Raw genomic sequence first — 20,358 nt, forward strand, 5'->3', positions numbered from 1 at the left:
AGAATATCATCCTCAATTTTTTCTGAATCCTAAAATTGTCCTGATTTTTTTCCACCACTGAGATTATTTTGGGAAATTTCACTCAGTTCCACACATTGTACAAAATAATAATTTTCTCCTGAAATGATTTTTTTCTTTCATTCAGTTAAAAAAAAAAATCTCTTTCGCACGTTAAAATGTCTCTTGAGAAACATTTGGTTTTCCACCTGAATTCATAAATCAGGGACAACAATTTTTCCTGACTTTTTTTTCCCCATTTTGGGAAAGAAACAACTGACGAAAACTTTTTCCTCACATTTTTTTCTCTCCTGCAATTTGAAGAAATTTCAATACGTCCCCTTCAGCTCTGTGATGTGTCGTCTTCTCTGATATTAACTGGCAATCAAATAGAGAATAATCGACCATCAGACCGTGAAGACATTACTGTGAATCTTTAATTCTGTCTCATACTGAGTTTGTTGTCTCACAACCACCAAAGGAACAGAGTGTGCAGTACCGACAATAACAACAACTAGTACGTATTTAATTCAAGTGTTTTTTTAAAGGAGCACATGATTTCCACTGAAGTAAAACTACAAGTAGAAATGTCAGATCAGTGTGTAATGGGGTCATTTTGGGGTCATTAATTGGGATTAAAATAAAAAATATAAAATAACACTACTGCTATCCTTAAAGACCTCCGTGCCACCTTTATTATAATAAGGCCTTCAAAGACAAAATCTCACAAAATATTTACAACAGGCATCAGAATGAAGCTATAAAATATCCAAAGATCTCACTTTTCTCTCACAGCTAACACAATCACACGACTATAATGTGAATTAATAAAAAGCACAGATAACTGACAGATAGTTCAAACCTGACATTTGTATCCAGGCTCACATTCAGCATGGGATCATAACACTGAAACTAACCTCTGATTCAGTCACAGGTCAATGTGACCATCCAGACAGATGCAAACGCAGAACATGAAACATTTTGCAGCAGACAAAAGTGATTATAATAATCTGTCTAGATATGCCAGGAACTACAATGATTAGAATACACAAAACAGTAGGAGACTACAGGAAGTGGCTTCAGGTTGGAGGACAGACCTAGAGCAGAGGTTTTCAACCTGTGAGGCGCCTCCTCAGAGGGGAGTCAAGGTGTGCAGACGAAGCACGAGGTGAAAGGGAAAGATGCATGCAGGTGTCCTAAAAACAAGGTGAATAAGGTAGTTTACAACCCTCGAGTCTGACTTATTATGGGTAAACTGCAGAACTTGCCTTAGAAACATCTTGTTTCTAAGTTTTTCTTCACTATCAACCTACTCAGTCATAGTTGTCTGCACATCCATGGACACACTGCCAACAGGAAGTGCTGACAGCTAATTCGGCATACTTTTAACAGTGCTAATTTCCAAAACATAAAAAATAAGCTGAATAAACAGGCTTCATGTTGTTGCCCAAATGTGAACTCACTGAATCCATGCCAACACTCAACATCCTGTTTATATCTGGAGGTACTTCAGAACATTAACTGCCCAATTAGTAAGATAAATTCAACAAATTAGACATGACACACATATTTTTAGATTCAACAATCTGTCAACAATGTCTGTATCTCCTGTGTTAATAAACTGCCACAAATAGGCTTAGAAGTGGTGGAAGATGCTCCTTGTAAGTACAGAATTTGCCTGACAATCTTAATGTTTTTAAGTTTTGTTCATTATCACAGTAATCCAGTGATCGTTGTCTGTAGATCTACGAGTACACTGTGAGCAGGAAGTGCTAACAGCTAATTCGGCATACTTTTAATTATTTAAAATTGAAATATAGCCTTAAAAAACAGGGCTCAGGTTGTAGCTCGCTGAATCCATGGCCAAGTTATACTTCATGTGTGTCTCCCAAAGCATCATGGGAAAGGGAAGAGCAGGGAATGAAGAGGGAAGGCACCCCACAGTGTCAACTTTGAAAACCCCTGACCTCGAGTATGTACAACTTACTGCATATTCATAAAGACGATCTGCACTGCACTGTACACAGTACTCTCTCTGCAAGTGCACTGAATTATCTCTTATATTATCATCTCTACTGTACACGTCTGCAATGTAAAAACAATCCAGATTAACATGTCTACAATCATCATCCAACATACATATATAATACAAGTGATGCGGAGCAGAGTGTGTGTTTCTTTATGTTGTGTTTGGTTGTCTGAAGGTGACAGTGTTGTTGTCCCAGCCAGTGTTTGTGTCAGGTGAGTGAAGCAGATCTCTGTAGGGCACGTGCAGTTTCAGCACACAGTACCTGCGGTCTAACTCAGTTTGATCGGACGTGACGGTCGAGTACGGGTTCATCTCCTGTAAGGAAAACACACACACACACACGCAGACACACAGAGAGAACACAACAAAACAAGCGTACACGAGCATGTAAACACATGTACAGTTCAACACGGATACAAACACAGACACAAAGATAATAAAGATGAACAAAACCTTCCAAACAAAGAGAATCTGTTGCTTCACATCACATGTTTAGAGGCTGCTAACATAAGTAATTCATCTGGTCAGGAGAAACATCATGTAAACGCTCTTTAGCACTCCATCTGTCACATTCAGCATCAGAGATTTTAACAACAGATCAAACTGACACAACGAGAGGCGGAGGGTCGGTCGGTGTACTCACACTCAGAGGTTTGGTTCAGGGTGGGGGAGTTTACGTGGGTGGGGACGGGTTCTGTGTGGGGCTCAATGGCCTCCATGGGAATCTTCACAGGAGGGGGGGCGGGGCTGACGGGCTGAGTGACAGAAACAGGAAGACGTCGACATGCAGGACAAACTGGAATCTTACAGGATAAGAAATGATGTATTCTATATTTTTGTCACTTTTTTGAGCTCCACTGATACAAATACTCACTGGAGGACTCAATGTGAATTAATCAACTGCTGAAAATAGTCCCCAATAATGCAATATTTCATCTTTTTTAATGAAAAAATAATTTTTTTACAGATTAAATAAGCTTCAGAGCCACGGTTATGTTTTCTAGCGTGTATAGAAAAATACAGTTCTCATGAAAAAAATCCATAAAAATCTCAGATGCTCCCTACGGAATTAATTTTTCAAAATGTCCTCTCATATTACGGACATTTAACCTGTGATTACCTGCAGGATTATGGTTGCTAAAGACAGAAAAGTATTAGGTAATAAAAAAAATTAATCAAAATATATGGCGTGACACACAGAAAGGCTCCGTTCCATGAAGGAATGTTTAGTTACATTTAGGTTCACTTCAGATATCTAGCATGTTCCAGGCTGGCTAGCTCATTAGCACTTAGCTCGCCACTTAACAGCACTTCAATAAATAGCTGTACATTTTATTTAATTCAACTTTGTAATTCAGCTTTGAAAGGTGCAATATAAATGAATGTATCATCAATAATCTGTGAGGACACTCGATCTTAAGACATTTTGTTTTCTTTTTAATTGGAATCGTTGACAAAAATATAGAGTAGCACAAGTCTTATTCTTCAGTGGATCCTTTTCACTTATGAGGACTGAAGCAACGATGACAACAAAGTGAACAAATGTCTCTAAAGTGTGACAACACGGTGGGAAAGGTGGACAGACGCACTAAAAGGAAGGTGGACAGACAAAAAGACTGTAGTAAGTATGGTACAGTGCCTTTTCAGCAACACTGTGGGACAAAGAGGAGAAACATACAGTATTAGTCAGAGCAAACAAACCCAGGACCGACACACCAACAACAGATGGAGTGACACACATTTTAATACACAGTTAATACCATGAAATGAGATCCACACTCGCCAACTTTGGAGAAAACAGTATCTGTGTGTGTGTGTGTGTGTGTGTGTGTGTGTGTGTGTGTGTGTGTGTATGTGTGTGTGTGTGTGTGTGCGCTGGGTAAGCTGGAGTTTAGTTCCATGTTTGTTCAGATTTCTCTCACCTCCTCGTCGCTTTCTTGCTCTACCGCCCTCCTCTCCTTCTTCTTCGTCTTGTCATCCTCCTTCTTCTTGTCTTTGTCTGGCAGGATGTCGTCCAGCCAGGCCAAGTCGTGCTGTGAGAAGATCAGATCCAGCATCTTCCGCACGACCATCAGACCCAGAATCTACACGCAGAGAAAAGACTCAAAATCACTTTATAATCTGTGAGCCAGTGAGCCAGCATGCACGGACTCTATTATCACACACCCATGACGTTCTACATTTCAACATGTCTGCAGTGAAATGTGTCTATTTCTCTCCGAAAATACAAAGTCAACAATCGGCTAAATACAGAAGTTCAGCAGCTAATTTTGTTTTATGCACCCCTGACTCAACAGATGGTTGTAACATGGAACCAACTGGAAAAGCTCCACTAGAAACTCTTTGAAAAAGGGCAGACACTTTCAAAAGTATACTTGGCGTGTGTCTTGGCGATCTGTTTATAACCGTCTATCAAGAGACACTCACCATTACTGGGAAGATGATGGCGAGGAAGGTGGACTTCAAGATCCAGAGGACGGCCAAGCAGACGATCTGAACGAGGGTGAAAAGATGGACGCGTCTCAAAGGAACGTGGCGCAGGAAGGAGAAGTCCGGCTGGTGTTTGGCCGGCATCAGATACAACTTGATCCGCTCCCAGAACTGGAACAGAGGAATACAGAATGTGTTTTCAGGAGTTCAGTCTCTACAAATGTCAATCATTTAGAGGTAAAACAATTAGAGGATAGTAGTTGACAAAAATCTTTAGGGTTCCTTAAACACCAGAGTAGTGTGGTCAAAAATGTAAACACCTGCTGTGGACTATAAAGTAAAACATGGATGTATGAACAGCATCTTTAATCTACCTGGATGCCGCTCAGCGAGGCCACTCCCATGTACAGGAAGACTCCATACAGCACCGGCATGGGGATGAACTGAATCAAACAGAACAGCAGTTAAAATACAACATTACAGGACAAGTTTACCAAAAAGAAAAGACAATCTTTCTCCTTCATGTTTCTTAACTTACCTGGAGAACAGGAGCGAGGAAAACTGAGAGTCCCGTCAGAACAAACACCAGAATACCTGTCAACCTCTGCTCCCTACAAGTCAGGAGTCATAGAATATAATGTAAAATGTAAATCGTGGTGTCAACGGATTCACACAGACAGAGACAGGATGCTCTTACCTCACTCCGAGGAACTGCGGCTGCTCTCCAGGGGCGCTGGACTCGCTCTCCATCTTCAGAGAGTCGATGTGAGCGATGGAGATGACGGTGGCAGCTACGTACCAGGGCAGACCCATGAAGGAGCACAGCGCCATCAGGACGCCCACCCAGAACAGGTCCAAGTGGTAGCCACAACCTTTCTGCACACGGGCACAATGACAGGAAGTGACAAACCATTCAAATCTAAATCATTCATATCATGAGTCACTTGTTGACTTAGTAAAGAATGTTTTAAAATGACAACTTGTGATTTGGCTGCTATGAACTTCACAGGTGCAACAAATTCTGATATCTGCCTTGTTTAAATTTAAAACAGGTTTCTTTCAAAGTAAATAGAGCTTGTGTTCATGTACTTTTTTTGGGGTTTTCGGACCTTAAGTTTGTTTTCCTTGCGGTTGACGATGACGGCGCTGATCTGCTGGTCCATGAAGATGAGGATGGTGACCAGGAGCGCGGGAACAGAGCTGGCCAGATACCACCACCAGGGGTTCTTACCAAAAGGCATCACCAACCAGCCCCGATCAGAACGTGTGGGCTGATCACACACACAATATTGAACATGATGGTGAACACAGGTGAACACAGGTGAAAATATGACAACTATCAAGAGAATCAAAAGTCAAAAGTTAAGTAAAGCTATAAAATCATGTATTTTTTCCACTGCTAGCATGCACTCATACACACAACGAGCAGAATCACAGTCTTAAGTTACATTCAAACACATATTTTCAGTAAGAAATCAAATACCTTGAACTCAGTTGGAACGATTAGTTTGGGCGTGTCTAACCCCATCAACATATCCAGACCCACAAAGCACATGATTGACATGAAGATGGAAAAATCACTGATTAGCTTCCTCAGCTACACGTCCACCGACACAAGACACGGGGGAGGGGATAAATCAAGATGTGTAGCAGTGTGACAGTGAGGAAGTAAAAGAAAAAAAAGGTGTGTACAGAAGGAAATGTAGACAGGAGGCAGAAGAAGAAGAAAGAATCGTTATATTGATGAATCCACACAAAATCAAATCACTGATTAGAGTAGAAATGCATCTACGTAGTGACGTAAACAGGTCGGGTGGAGATGAGGGTGGATTCGAGGGGAGAGGAGACCTTGATCTCAGTGGGCACGTGCAGTTTGGGGGTGTCCAAATCCAGCAGGCAGTCCAGTCCACAGAAGACCAGGATAGAAATGATGATGGAGAAATCACTGATCAGGGAACGGAGCTGGAGCACATTCAGGGAGAGCAGAGGAGAGGAGAACATGGGAGACGACAACTCAGGTACAGGTATGGAGGTTTGGATAAGGGGAAGGGAGGAGTATCTGCTGGTATTTCATGCAGATTTGTGACAATAAGGAATCAGTTGTATCCTTTAAGTTGGACTGCTTTCATGCTTTGTTAAATACCGTCCATCCACAAGGATCTGGCATGTAACATGCAGGGAAGGGAGGGAGGACCTGTGACAGCATGAAGCCATCATGGGAAAACAGTAAACAGACGTTAGATCTTCTCCGCTGTCTTACCTTTGTCGGGAAGTAGCGGCTGAACTTGAACTTCTTGAGGGAAACAGTCATGGAGTAGGTGCCAAAGAAGAGGATGAACGACATGAGGGCGAGGTCGGGAACATACTTACAGGAGTTCCCCACCAGCGCACCGCCGTACTTCACACACTCTTTCTTACTCAGCTGGCTCCAGTCCAGGTCTGTCAAGTTAAACTACACAGACAGGACAAAGGTGGAGGAGGAGGAGGAGGAGGAGGAACACGGAGAAGAAGCCGACACGAAAGAGAGAAAAGACAAGCGATAACAGAAGAAAAGACAATACAGAACGTAGAAACGGGAGCTCTGGAGCTGTCCAGTCTCCGATCCGAATAATGACTGGAAGCACTTCTGGGCCCGTATTTATCAAGTGTCACAGAATCAGTCGCAGAAATCACAGTGAAAGCTGACGTTTGGATTCCGAGACCGACTTTCAGCTGATTTCCGCGTTTTCCTGTCACTTTGTGAGTCGTGAAAAAAAAAAAAGTTCAGACAATGTTGGTGATTTTGGGAAGTAACTTGAGGCCTGTGAGGTGGGTTTTAAGTGAATTGATCTTTTGATTATATCCCAATCTTTCGTGAAAACATCTGTCAGCGTGTATAAACAGCTTCTATGAATGAGCTAGAAAAATTATAAACATTTTGGTCGTGTGGTCAACAAGTTGAACCCCTAATATCCAGGTAGAGAGACATGATGATGTATTTAAATTACCGACAGAAATGCCAAAACAACATGGAGGAAAGCCTCGTTCGAGCCAAAAAAGTCGGACCAAAAAGTGCCTCATAGATGATTTCCTGTCCTGAGATACTTGATAAATAAGGCCCAGATCACTGAAATTACAACATATATATAGTACAAACCTCAAACAACTGTAGATGCAACTTGAGCGTTACCTTCACAAAGAGGAAAAAGAAAAGCTGCATGTTTTCTGTCTTTTGTCACTTACCAGCAAAGTCATGTTATCGTCTGCGAGCGGAGCTGAAACATTCAAGCCCAGAGCAGATGCTGAGGAGAGAAACACAAACAGGGAGACGGAGAAAACTAAATTAATTATGGGTAACATGAGAGGAAGAAAGTGTTTGATAAGCAGGAAGAATTCACGAGCTGAAGGATGGAAATGTGGCTCTGTAAAAAAAAAATGCTAAAAACACATTTTCTCAATCAGATTCTTACTATGTGTGGCGGGGTCCGCCACGGCTCTACAATATTCTTACAGCAGCACCCAAATCATAATCTGATGACAGATTTGTCTGCTTTTGTTCCTGTCAAGAGTGTTAAACTCTTAATCAACACTCAACTATGGATGTTATCTGCTGAACTTTAAATTCAAACTGTTGCTTGTTTAGTCAAAGAAATATTTGAGATATAAAAAACAACTTTTCAGAGCCACCTTTCAAGCCACCAGGCAGCAGATGTAAAAAAAAAGTTTGTTGGTGTAGTAATCCTCTAAATGAATCACTTAAATGTTGTTTACACACATGCGTCACCAGCATCAACAGGTAAATACTCACTTTGTCAGAAAGCATCCAAAAATGAGGCAGAAACAGACAGAATACACAAATCATCACATAGCAAAAGAGGAAATATTTGCACCTAATCACACTGAAATATCTCCATAATCAACACCTTAAGCTGTCATTTTAATCTGTTACAAGGGTCAAATCATTTCCTAATTATCTGGATGATGATAAATTGACAAATACTTGAGTTGATAATAATATGGTGTACACACGAATTATGCAACTTTACACGCATCATATAAGGGCAGGGTATGTCACGGCATTAAAACAACAGTCCAGCATCGTGAAACACAACTTTCAGATTTCCTTAGAGCAGCTTGAAGACTCACCCTGGTCTGGCGCGATGCATTCACACTTATAGGCAGTGATGTAGTCGGGCTTGAAGCCGCGGTTGACTGGGTAATACTTCCACGCTCCCACCTGTGAAGAAAACAAACCAGGTTTTAATCTTGTTGAAGTTTGGTGGTTCGGTCATTTCACATCAAAAAAATCATGTAACCTACCATCTTCTTAATGGCATCAGAGATGAATATGAAGGAGATGAGGCTGGAGAAACCCTCCTCTGTGAAGCGGGTCATGTACTTGATAATGTAGCTGGCGTCTGAGACTACCAGCAGAAAACACTGCAGACATGAGTGAAGGCCAATCCACAGACGCAGCTCCATGTAGTCTATACCATTACTCCTGCGAAGAGAGAAGTGCTGTCATCACCTCTTATCGGATTATTTGAACCCAACACATCTGTGTGTTTTTGCATGTGTCTGTTACATACTTGCTGAATTCATAAAGCAGTTTTTCAAAAATGAGAATGGGACCAGTTGAGCTGAGGATGATGAGAGGCTGCCCGCCGAACACACAGAAGACAGTTCCTGCTAAAGCCGTGCCGAGGAAACTCTCCATCACTCCCTAAACACGTGAGAGGAGACAGAAAACAGATTTTATCGGATATAGCAAGAGCTGTGTGGTTTTCTGCATTGGTTCATTACGTCGCAGCCTTTATAGGGACCTGGTAATTGTCGGTAGCATCCCCCAGCAGTCCTCCGAAGGTGATGGCATTGGTGATGCAGCCCAGGTAGATGAAGAGCACAGCAGAGATGGACTGGATATGGAAGCCGTCGTAGATATCACTACAATACCACGGGATCTTCCGCTTGATGTCCAGCCACAATCCACCTGCAAACCTGTCAAAACAATGTTGTTAAGGAGACAGAACCAGTCTATGGGTGTTATAGAACCATGATGAAGAGCTGCAAGCTGCTGTATGGAGCCTCAAAAGAACAAAATGATAGCGGGGACAAGCCTCTCTCGTACCTCCCAGTGAATTTCAGCTCCTCCCCAAGCTCATGTGGAGCTGGAAGCTCTTCGTCTTCTCCTCCAGCTGCCCCACCGGCTGAGCCGTTCATTTGACCCAGCTCATTCAGGTTTAGCACTGACTTCCTGAAGTAAACAGGGAAACAGAACAAGGAACCGAGAGTAAGTTGTGACCACATCAAACTACAGAGAAGGTTCATTCTCATCGCAGGAGATAAAGTTGGGAGTATAGCTGTTGAAATTTCTGGAGCATTCAGCAACTAAAGAGTCAGATACCTGGATATTTTAGAGTTGGTGGAGACCCAAAACAGTGTGGATGGATGTTCAGATAAGCAGCTGTTTGTGAAATATGATTAAGTGAGATTTATTAAACGTGCCTCATTTCTGCCGATGGAACCTTCTTCGGAGGTTCGATTCGTATTTTCGGGTCCCATTCCCCTGGAGGCAGGACAATCACCTCATCCAGAAACTCATCAACACCTGCGATCAGGTCGTCACGGTCCCTCGCTTTATAGGCAACGTCACTGAACAGCTGAGGGGAAATAAAGAAATGAATTCAAAGTGAAATATGGAATATATGTATGAGCGTGGTCTACTGGGGGCCGGACAGCGCTGGTCACTTACATCATCCACCATGAGCGTAGCGATAGCTCTGCCAATCTCATTGTAGGACTTGGTTTTGCCGTGAGGACCCAGCAAGATGAAGAGAAACCTGTCAGAACAGAAGGTTACAAGGCTGATCCATGCAAAGACACACAGACTCTACATAGATATTAAATCAGGAGACAGAGAGACACCCACCTTGTCGGTACAGGAACCTCGGTGAGGCCTCCGAGAGTCGTGGCCTGAGCCAAACGTACGAAAGAGACGAAGGGTTTTTCCAGAAAATCCACCTCACCGATCAGGACATTGGATGCTTCCGCATCACGAGGAATCTTCTTCATGAATTTATTCTTCAGCTGGCAGAAGAGAAGAGGAAGCAGACAGAGGCAGCAGGAGGGACAGTATGAGTTGAAGTCACATATTTGACTCATGTTGGCCGACTGTTGGCCTTTCCCGGCTGCTGTGTGCTGGTTGCTAATCAGATCATGTGAGCTGTACAGTTACAGTATCTGACTCAGTACAGAAAACAACAGACAGGATTTTAGACATCGACAACAAAAACGAGAACGAAAGTTTAATTCCCACGTGCTGTCAGCTTCCCCCTTAACTCAGGATTTCCTCAGTAAAACTTTTTAAGGAATTGATCAAACATGTAAGGTGTTTTGACGTTCAAGACACTTAGTTGATGGATTGAAACAGAATTTGGTGCAGATATTCATGATTTCCAGAGGATGTATCCCACTGAATCTGGTGAGGTGGGAAAAAAAAAACAGTTGACCTTCATTTGTTGGAATTCAGATTACGGCATTAAAACAACTTGAATGCTCGAACCCGGCTTAACCTTTACCAGAACACAATGTGAAGACAAGTATCTGCGTGCCAATATAATTCCACGTAAATTAATTTATGATTTTTTTACAGACTCTCTTGGGCATATTTCTTAACCTGAAACAACCTAAAACGACTGAATTTCCACTAAACAGTCAGTCCTTTCCTCGCATTGAGCCTAACTTCAACCGAGAGAGACAGATAAATATCTTTATTTTGGCACCAGAATAAGGATTTTGGCATTTTCTTCACCATGAGTCTCACAGAGCTGTTAGGACGACTGTGTAAAAACCCCCAAAAACTGCCTAAAACACATCTGTCTGAAAACCTGAAGTACACTGTGTCACAGCTCTTTTTCTGCACCTCCTCCTCCTCCTCCTAACCAAAGGAAGCACGTGGCAGTGGAGTGGTGGCTGCTTAAATTAAAATCTCTTCATAATCTGTTAATGCTGCTTTCAGAGTCAATTCACCAACCGGTCCTCTCTCACTAACTCCTAACTTCTCGGTCGTGAGCAAACCAAAACACGACATTTCAATCTCACATGCTATGAACTAATCTAAGAAATTATCGACTCACTCACTCAAGTTTTAGTTGCCATCTGCAGCTGAACTGTAGTGAGTTGAGTAGTTTTACACTCCTGTTGAGCTTCATGTTGTGATGTCATGTACTTCACTGTATGAGTACATATGTGTCAGATCAAAGAAAGCTGGAGGGGTCGTGCCAGCTTCTGTGAAGAAATAATAAACCACGCTCACGAGCACGAGTTCCTTTCTTACTTGCTTTGATGTAAGTAAGTAGATATTTATCCGAATAACACACACACACACACACACACACACACACACACACACACACACACACACACGCTGCTGCTGCTGTTCAACAATGAAAAATAAAGCAAGTGACCGAACGCTGTTGTGTCGTTTTCGTTCTCTGTTGTACTTTTTCGGAGAGAGGCTCAAACAATTAAGCTCAGAAGAAGAAGCTTAATGAATCTGCACACAAAAACACTCCTAAGTACAAACACACAAGCAAAGGTGCGTACACAAACACAATTTAGCCTAACAAATGCCCACCTCAGCTACAACGCCGTGTGGATTTAGAGGGATTAAGTAGTTCTGCCGATTCTGTAAATCTCTCTCATAAAACAAGGCTCAATTTTTCATAAAACACAAAGCAGCAACAGAAACACACAAACTAAGAGACGGAGAGATGATGTGCCACTTCATACCATATGTTAACTGAGTGCGGACCTGAAATAATCCATGACAACTCTCCAACATGCAGGAGATTAGCTAATTACAAATCAATAACAACTCAGACAGTGACAAAACATACTGTATGTGTGTGTAGGCACATTACAGCATCAACTGTGTTTACATACATCTACAAGGCTGCATACCACTCAGGATTAAGTAGAAAATCTGTCTACAGTATGTGATGTGGGTGGATTGACCCTCCTTCTGTAAGGGTGACATAATTTCAATAAAAACATAGCAGTGTTACTTACACTACTTCCAAATGAATGCACTATTCTAGTACTCTTTCCATGCCTGGACTTCTGTTTTCACTCTGTAAAGAATACAACTTGAAATGGGAAGTACGATAATTCAATCTTAAACAATCCTACAACCCAGACGCACCAAATCGACATCAAACAACCAGATGAAATCAAAGACAGGCTGATGCTTCGCCTCACATTGCTTTTGTCCCGCCGTGAAAGCTGCACTTGAACGCACCGCAAAAAGCTGACGGCCGACTATCTTGTACGTTCTGCGCCTGAGTGAGAATAAATAACTCTCCAGTTTATTCAATTCAAAAAGGGCAACTAGAGGACTCAGAACTGCTGATAAACAAACTAACATATTGTTGTTTTTCGTCTTTTCATGGGAGTTTCTAACAATAAGAATATAGAATATATATAACCACAAGCCTTAGTCGTATGTATGTGAACCCTGTATGAGGTGTGTAAGTATCTGCCCGGGCTGACCCACAGAATCACACAGCAAATATAGAAAAACCCAGTTACCTGGTCTGTGCTCGGTGTGTCTGAAATATCGTTCATGCTTCGGCTCTGGGCAGGATCTGCAAATGAACCACACACTTACATTTGTTTTTGAAAAACATCTGGGATCACAAGACAGAAATAGAAACAGCGACTTTAGCGTTTAGTGCCCACAATGTGTGCTAGAACTTCAAAATTAATTCCTGTAGGGGATTATTTTTTAATGAGTCATTTCCCTCTTTTCTCCCCCCTCAGAAGCAGATTTGGGAACAAATAAACTGCACAAGAGGAGAACAAGAACATACCACACAGAGATCCAAAAAAAATCCCTTCATAATCCTCTTCACCCACATAAATTCACAAAAGAAATTAGCGAAGGTGCACACAAAAGGACCTAAATCTCTAACATAAACACACGTTATATCCAACACACTGTATTCACGGTGAGTATATATACACGCAAAGCCAACTCAAGTGTTTAAATCATGCAGTGACGGGGAGTTAAACACAGATCAAAGCAGAGACGTTAACAGTGTAGGAGTGTAGGAGTATTATTAGCTTCATGTACTCAAAGTATCAGCAGTAAAAGTACTCATACTGGAGTAAAAAGTCTCCTGTGACTGATATGTGATTCCATGTGACATGATTAGATTATTATTATTATTATTAGTTTATATACAGTTAGCTAGTTTAGTCCAGTGGTTCCCCACAAAAGCACCACCGGATAAATATGAGCGTTCACTGCAAGATAAACGGGAGAGGAAAGTAGAAAAAAACAGTTCTGAGATCTGTCTTCACATTTCTTTTTAGTGAAATGCCGGGTAGATTAACTTCTTTGGGTGTTGAACAGCTATTCAAATTAAATCCTCTGAGAAGTTTAGAGGGGATCTGAGAGGTGACAAGGTGCACCGACACTGCATTTTTGTAAGAGGTCACGATCCAGCAAAAATCTTCAAGAATGTATTTCATGAGATCGTCATATGTTTTGCTTGAGTAAAACAAGATCCAGAGAAGTAATTAGTAACTAAATCTGTCTGACAGGTAAAAAATACCTTCATATTGTTGCTAACTACTATACTTGAGTAAAAGTACTTTCCACCACTGGTGTGTAGGAAGTAGTAAGCAAAGGAAGGGAGTCATGGTGAATTTGTGTGTGTTTGTGTGGTGTGTTTAGACTCACGCAAGCGGCCAAGGCTGCTTGACTGCCGAGAGCGTAGGTCTTCTGTGGAGCGGTGGATCCCAGAAGCTGAACTAGTACTACGATTCAGATTAACTTGAGGACTACGGTCTGACAGAGCAGCAGCAGCAGAAGAGGTGACAACGAAGAGCACAGAAGAGGCAATTTTTATGAGGGAAGGTGGTGAAACAGGTGGTGATCAACTTGGCAGAAAACAAAGGAAGTGTTAGGACGTAATTTAAAGGTTTTCTGAAGGATTACTTTGATGATTGGAAGGTGAAAATAAGTGGCGCGTGAACTTACTAGAAGCAGCGTTGGAGGACTTTCCGATATCTGCCAGCGAGCGGTGGATTGGTTTCTTGGTCTGGTGACGGTGCTTCCTGAGCAACACGAAGCTGATCTTCTCCTTCAGATCCGGAGGAATGAGACCATCAGCAATCTGCCGATCCACGATGTCATCTGGGGTCAAAGTTCATGTAATTGTTATATTTTTTTCTCCCGTTTTCTACAAGAACTCTCCTAAAGCTTAGTTTCATATAATGCACGGAGAGTACGTTGTTTGTTGTTAGCAAGAAACAATATTGACCTTGAAGTTGAAAAAGGAGCCTCATATAATAAATAATACTGAAATCAAAAGCTGGAAAAGTCACGAGATATCGTGTGGATAGTTGTTGTTGGAAGACAGTAGTTCCACCTTCACTGTCCTCCAGGTTACGTCCGATCTGAGATCGATATTTCTCGGCTGCCATGACGGCGGCGAGCGGAACAAGCTACTGCTAACGTGAGTTGTCCAAAAACTTTCTTTTCAGTAAACTCTGTGTACACAAACAATGTTCTCAGTGCTGGTGTTCATGTGTAGAGACCCTGGTGATGCTACCAGCAAAGTTTCATGTTGTGTCGAGACTTCTTACTGTTTTAAAAATAGAGATTTTGATGCTATCGCCATTGAAAATGAGTTTGACCCGAAAGCGAAAATACGGTAAATCTTAAAAATGCCTCTTTAGTCGTAATTATACTTTTACACGAAGGTTTGACTCATATAAATTGACAAATAAAGCCTTGGTTGCATTTTGGCAAGAGTTTTGCTTTAATCATTTAATTGCTTCAAGGTTCAGTGGACTCACCCACAATCTGTGGCAGTGAGTAGCCCTCCAGGTCGAGCAGGATGCTTCCTGTCTGCAGGCAAGTCCTGAGCTCAAACAGGCTGTGGAGGGTCAGCGTGGACACATGAGGTTTGCTCCATCGTTCTCCTCCCTCCTCCACCTTCTCCTCAAACTTCACCCACCTGCAGAGATGAGGAAAAAAAACAAGTTTGGCTCTGGAATTCAGTAAATTAAGTAGAGTTATTGGACTGTTTAAAGAGTGACAAAAAATTGATTTGTGCCAACCAGCAGGATGTTATGTAATTTAAACTATAGCTTTGATCACATGTAGTGTTGAAGTCCTGACACCCAGCACCCATGATGTCTCAACCTTCAACCTCTAAATCCGATCAAAGGTGACCCAGAATCCCAAACTAATGAAAGCGCTGACGCCTGTGTGTGTTTGAGTGTATGTGTGTGTACCTTGCAGACTCTTTCCACTCTAACTCGCCGCCCTCATGTTGTAGTGTGTCCATCTCAGTGAACAGTGTTGGTGTTGGGGTGCTGTCATCCTCTCCCAGTATGTGGCGCAGCCGCTCTGCTGCAGGGGACACTGCAAAATGGAGGCAAAACAAGAGACAGAGTCAGTTTCAGACTTTCATTAACTTCATGTTTCAGCCGTGTCAGAAACCTGCGTGACATGGACATGGTGCGCTGGCAATTTAATGAGATGGTAGCAACACTTTTGTCTAGAAGAATCAGCACGAAAGGCAAAAATCTCAAGAACTATTCGAATGATTTTCATGACACATTTTTACAGACATTCATGGTCCTAAGAAGATGAACCCGTGATGACTTTGTTGATTCCCTGAGGTTTCCACAAGCACCACCAGCAGGTTAAAACATCTAAGATCAACGTTAACCTTAGTACAAACATTAAGGAATAAATTATAATAACTTAAAAACGATAATTCTCTTAAGTTTCCTCTCACGCCATCATCAGATTGAAAGTTTTAACTCCGTCCAACTCTTTGGTTCATGACCAAATAACTAAAGATTCCCAACAACCTCAGGTTGTGTTAAGTGATACTTAGCAAATGATAGCATGCTAACACTCGACACTTAGCTAGTTACTTGCTAAACCATTCTCTCACACATTAAATACATTAAGTATCTGAAGTTTTTTTTGTACAACTGTTGAGTGTACTCAATACCTCAGTGTACTTCTGACTTTTGAATTGACTTCTGACAAACCCAACAGCACCTTTACTGTGTCACTGTGAACATGTTAGCATACTGAGGTTAGCATTTAGCACAGACCAGCCATGGTTGTAGATTTAGAGGTCTTGTTTAGTCTCTGATGAGCAAAGATCTAAAGGTAACAAAATCATTAGTATGTTGTCTTGTTCTGCTGCTTCAAGGAGAGAAGAGGGTGTTACACTTTTATTATCATTATTTGGTGATTTTTTTTGTACAGTTTATAGTTGCATGCAAAAAATTAGCGAAGTGAGAGTTTGGGATTACGTGTGACAAAAGTCCTTTGTCGAATTAAATCCCACAACATTACAAATTAGACTCTGAGCCAACAAGACAACCCTGGAGAATTTGTTTTAAGCCAGCCAGACATTAGAAAACAGCCACGTCTAATCCGACCAATCCCCATTACTCTTCTTTAATGAGTGAGAGTGAGAGTCAGCTCCTCTAATGACTATCTGGTATCTGATCAGCCAGCAGCACTTTTTTCTAATTTTACTCCGAGCGGATCGATCCCCATTAACATCCGAGAGCCTGGAGGCACTGTTGACTTGCATCCCACCACTGTGTGTGTGTGTGTGTGTGTGTGTGTGTGTGTGTGTGTGTGCCGCATGTGCCGTGACGTCCGCAATCTCAATCAACACTTCCACGGAGAGGGAAAAATTATGTAATCTTTTGTTAACTACAATAATTAATTATAATACAATAGAATGTTCCACATTGCATCCGACACTCCAGAGGAATCAGTTGCTGTTGTTTCCACCGCTGCCTCTGCTCTGTCACATTAGGTCAGGTCACATTAGGAGCTCTCTGCCCGTGTTTGCAGTTTGTGTACCAGCCGATGTGATCCCACAGCGGGGGATCATGATGTTTGCACAGTTTGTTTGTGGGCCATTGACAAAAACACAAATACACAGTTGCACATCTAGTATTTTAACCTCTTTGTTACCTGTGTATATTATATAAAGTTGCTTGGAATCACAAAATTCTGCAGCTCCTCTCAGCACTCAAGAGCTTCTTTGTGTTTTTTAGCTTGTTCTAGTCAGGTTTAGGTCCTGGACAACATGTCCTTAAAGGAACAGTTCACCCAAAAAATTACAATTCAGTCATCCCTGCGCCGATGGAAAGCCGTCATGTCGTAATCCACAGAACATTTCTGGAGCTTCATGGCAAAACAGTGAAATTTGACCGACTTTATGGGTGAATTATAAAATAATACTACTATGTTTCTAAGCTGTATCTTGAAACACAAACGATCTCTCTCTATTCTCAAATCTCCTGAAAGCACAAAAAAATAAAAATCTAACTATTTTTGACCAAATACCTCCATGTCAGTATTGCAACAACACTGTATTCTTCATAATAATCACAAGTAATGTGGATTTAATGACTAAGTGGGTAAAGACAAGTCTGGTGAGTTCAGAAAATAAAATCACTTCACTGTCATGCAGACTTTAAAACCAGGAAAAAACAACACTTACACAATGCATTAATATCCAAAATCTAAGACCATATATAGTCTCATATCACAATATCAATAAAGTATTGATACATTTCCCAGCAGTAGTCAGGCTCTATGATCAATGCCTTGTGTTTATAGCTTCCGTGTGTTGTCTGATGACAGATCATAGTGGTGTAGACTGATGGGTTTGGATGGAAAATGCATCATGCTTGTATTTTTAGATTAGCCCTAATGCCGTTCGATGTTCGCTAACACATAACTTTAGACGGTGATGATATGTAAAATGGAGTGATGTCAGTTTGTTTCAATGTCCTCAAGTGCCTTAAAAATAAATCAGCGCTGCTTGAAAGACATAAAATGTAACATTTCTGCATGAAAATGTCTTAAAATGTCTTATTTACATTGTCCCAAATATTTCCAAATGTTCAAATCCGGAGAGATCTTGTTATTTAACTCGAGTTGAGAGTGTGTTTCATTTGGTCAGCTGTGACTTTGACTTCCAGAGAAACATCAGGTGATACGTCAGAGTGAATGAAACTAAACATGATGTGAGTAAAGCTTTAAAACATCACCTCCCTCGGTGAACATGCCGGAGTCTCATTACATAGACTTTCATCAGCAGTGGTGTTTTTTTTAAACCATGAAGAAATGACATAACATTTTGCTTTTAAATAACTCACTTTATAACTACGTTTTGTTTTGTTTTTTTGCCACAGACTGGAACAGAGACACAGAGAAACACTATTTCATTAAAATGACCTGATACCCTTAACATTTAGTTTGTATTTACTGTAGAAAGAAAGAAAAAGTGAGAAACAAGACTGGAAATAAGCCTAATTTACATGGAGGCAGTGACCCATTGACAGCCTCTTTACTTATGCCGTCTTTACCTATTCGGGAGCCAGGTAGGGTCCAGCGGGAGGCCATAACCGAGGGTAAAGACAACCCAGAGTCCTGCGTGCTCATTGGATCCTCAGACCAGAGACAGACAAGGTAACTGAAGAGATATCCTCAGGTTTGCTTCAGGCTTCTTGCTTCCCGTCCTCTTGTTGAGGTTGAGTGTCCTTAGCTCTCCACCATGAGTGGGAGAGAAACGACACGCTCGCTCCTTCTCACATACGTCCTTTCTGCTCGATTTCTCGCTTTGCTGCTTCAAACGTCTTTTCAGTCTTATTCCACAGCGAGGTTTGATTCCAATTTAGCCATGTATGACTCGGCGTCAAGTCGATCTAAGTGGTCAGACCTGCGCCATTCAATCAGCCGGAGGGGAAAAATAAAAAGGTCTCCTCTAAGCTGTGGCAGAAATCCACTGAAATCTCCAAAGCAGCAAAGAGCCAGAGGCTTTAAGAGGGTTGACACACACCACAGGGCCCTCTAGTACTCTCCACCCAGAAGTCCATGCATGCAAACTTAAACTCACACACACACACACACACACACACAAATGTAAGAAAAGCAAAGACATCCTCAGCGACATTACTTCTACTCTCTTGCTCTGATGACCCCAACAGCTCTGCATCGCTGCCTCTAACCATCCACTGCTGGCCTCAGGTGTTCAGTGTACACAGTTAGTTATAAATCCTGATAAAATACAAAGCACACCAAACACTCAGAATAACACACACACACACACACAGCTTGGAGTTCCTCAGCTCTAATCAGCTTACAGGCTTCAGACTTCATGGCCCCTTGGGACCAAAACATTCATCACATACATACGTGCACAAGCAACTTCTACATCATCACACACTCGTAATGCAGAGTTCTCTACCTGACAGCATAGATCCAGCCTGGTCATATGCCTCTCACTGCTGTGTGTACAATAACATGGTCCACACTCACACAGATATTCTTCCTACAAGATCAAAAAAATCATGTCCATGTGAAGGCGATAAAAACGAGGCTCTGGGCCCGTAGGTGGCGATAAAGTTTATATCATGGATACGTCACATATCGTGATATGTCCACAGTTGATTTTACAGAAAGCAACAATCGGCATGTGTCGATATAGGTGTGACCTCACCGTGTCCAAAAACACTAAAATGCACTAAATTACACAAAGAAACTAGAATTTTAAGAAACGCTGATTTTTAAAAAATCTGTTTTTATTGACCAAAAAGGCTGTTTGCTTTTGGACAAGAGGCCAAAACATACAGGGAAATGTTAGTTTTGCAAAATATTTGCAAAAGTGTGGACAAGGCCTTAGTAGAACCAAATATATTTGATGTGTATCATGTTTTTCCTTACAGATGCAGCAGGAAAGTTGATTAACGTGACTCGTTTCTGCAGCAATGCTAGCAGCTCTCTACAGCAATGCTTTGTGCAAAATGGCAGATAAATCCAGTTTATGTTAACGACTCATAAAATCCTGAAAGCAGCGGTT

General features: G+C 41.6%; 1 protein-coding gene across 6 annotated transcripts in view; it reads right to left on the reverse strand.

Moving 5' to 3' along the window:
- Positions 1-20,358, reverse strand: part of slc4a5b (solute carrier family 4 member 5b) — a 29,362-nt gene that overhangs the window by 1,171 nt on the left and 7,833 nt on the right. Inside the window, exons 4-29 of one of the 6 annotated variants that reach the window (XR_005078273.1) lie at positions 15,743-15,872; positions 15,302-15,462; positions 14,481-14,636; positions 14,181-14,288; positions 13,025-13,080; positions 10,365-10,522; positions 10,188-10,275; positions 9,941-10,095; positions 9,564-9,689; positions 9,259-9,433; positions 9,025-9,158; positions 8,756-8,936; positions 8,582-8,672; positions 7,679-7,737; positions 6,717-6,908; positions 6,305-6,418; positions 5,940-6,053; positions 5,566-5,727; positions 5,154-5,332; positions 4,995-5,067; positions 4,831-4,899; positions 4,454-4,627; positions 3,949-4,110; positions 2,730-2,781; positions 2,670-2,696; positions 2,289-2,341 (exon numbers count right to left, since the gene is read on the reverse strand). Coding sequence is in view for 4 of the 6 variants with exons in the window: in XM_037118042.1 (XP_036973937.1) it covers positions 2,340-2,341; positions 2,670-2,781; positions 3,949-4,110; positions 4,454-4,627; positions 4,831-4,899; positions 4,995-5,067; positions 5,154-5,332; positions 5,566-5,727; positions 5,940-6,053; positions 6,305-6,418; positions 6,717-6,908; positions 7,679-7,737; positions 8,582-8,672; positions 8,756-8,936; positions 9,025-9,158; positions 9,259-9,433; positions 9,564-9,689; positions 9,941-10,095; positions 10,188-10,275; positions 10,365-10,522; positions 13,025-13,080; positions 14,181-14,288; positions 14,481-14,636; positions 15,302-15,462; positions 15,743-15,872 (3,131 nt within the window). In the remaining 2 variants the exon portion in view is untranslated. The other 5 variants (XM_037118043.1, XR_005078272.1, XM_037118042.1 and 2 more) reach the window with 5 other exon arrangements.

Source organism: Acanthopagrus latus, chromosome 12, assembly GCF_904848185.1.
Source record: "Acanthopagrus latus isolate v.2019 chromosome 12, fAcaLat1.1, whole genome shotgun sequence".
Lineage (NCBI taxonomy): Eukaryota > Metazoa > Chordata > Actinopteri > Spariformes > Sparidae > Acanthopagrus > Acanthopagrus latus.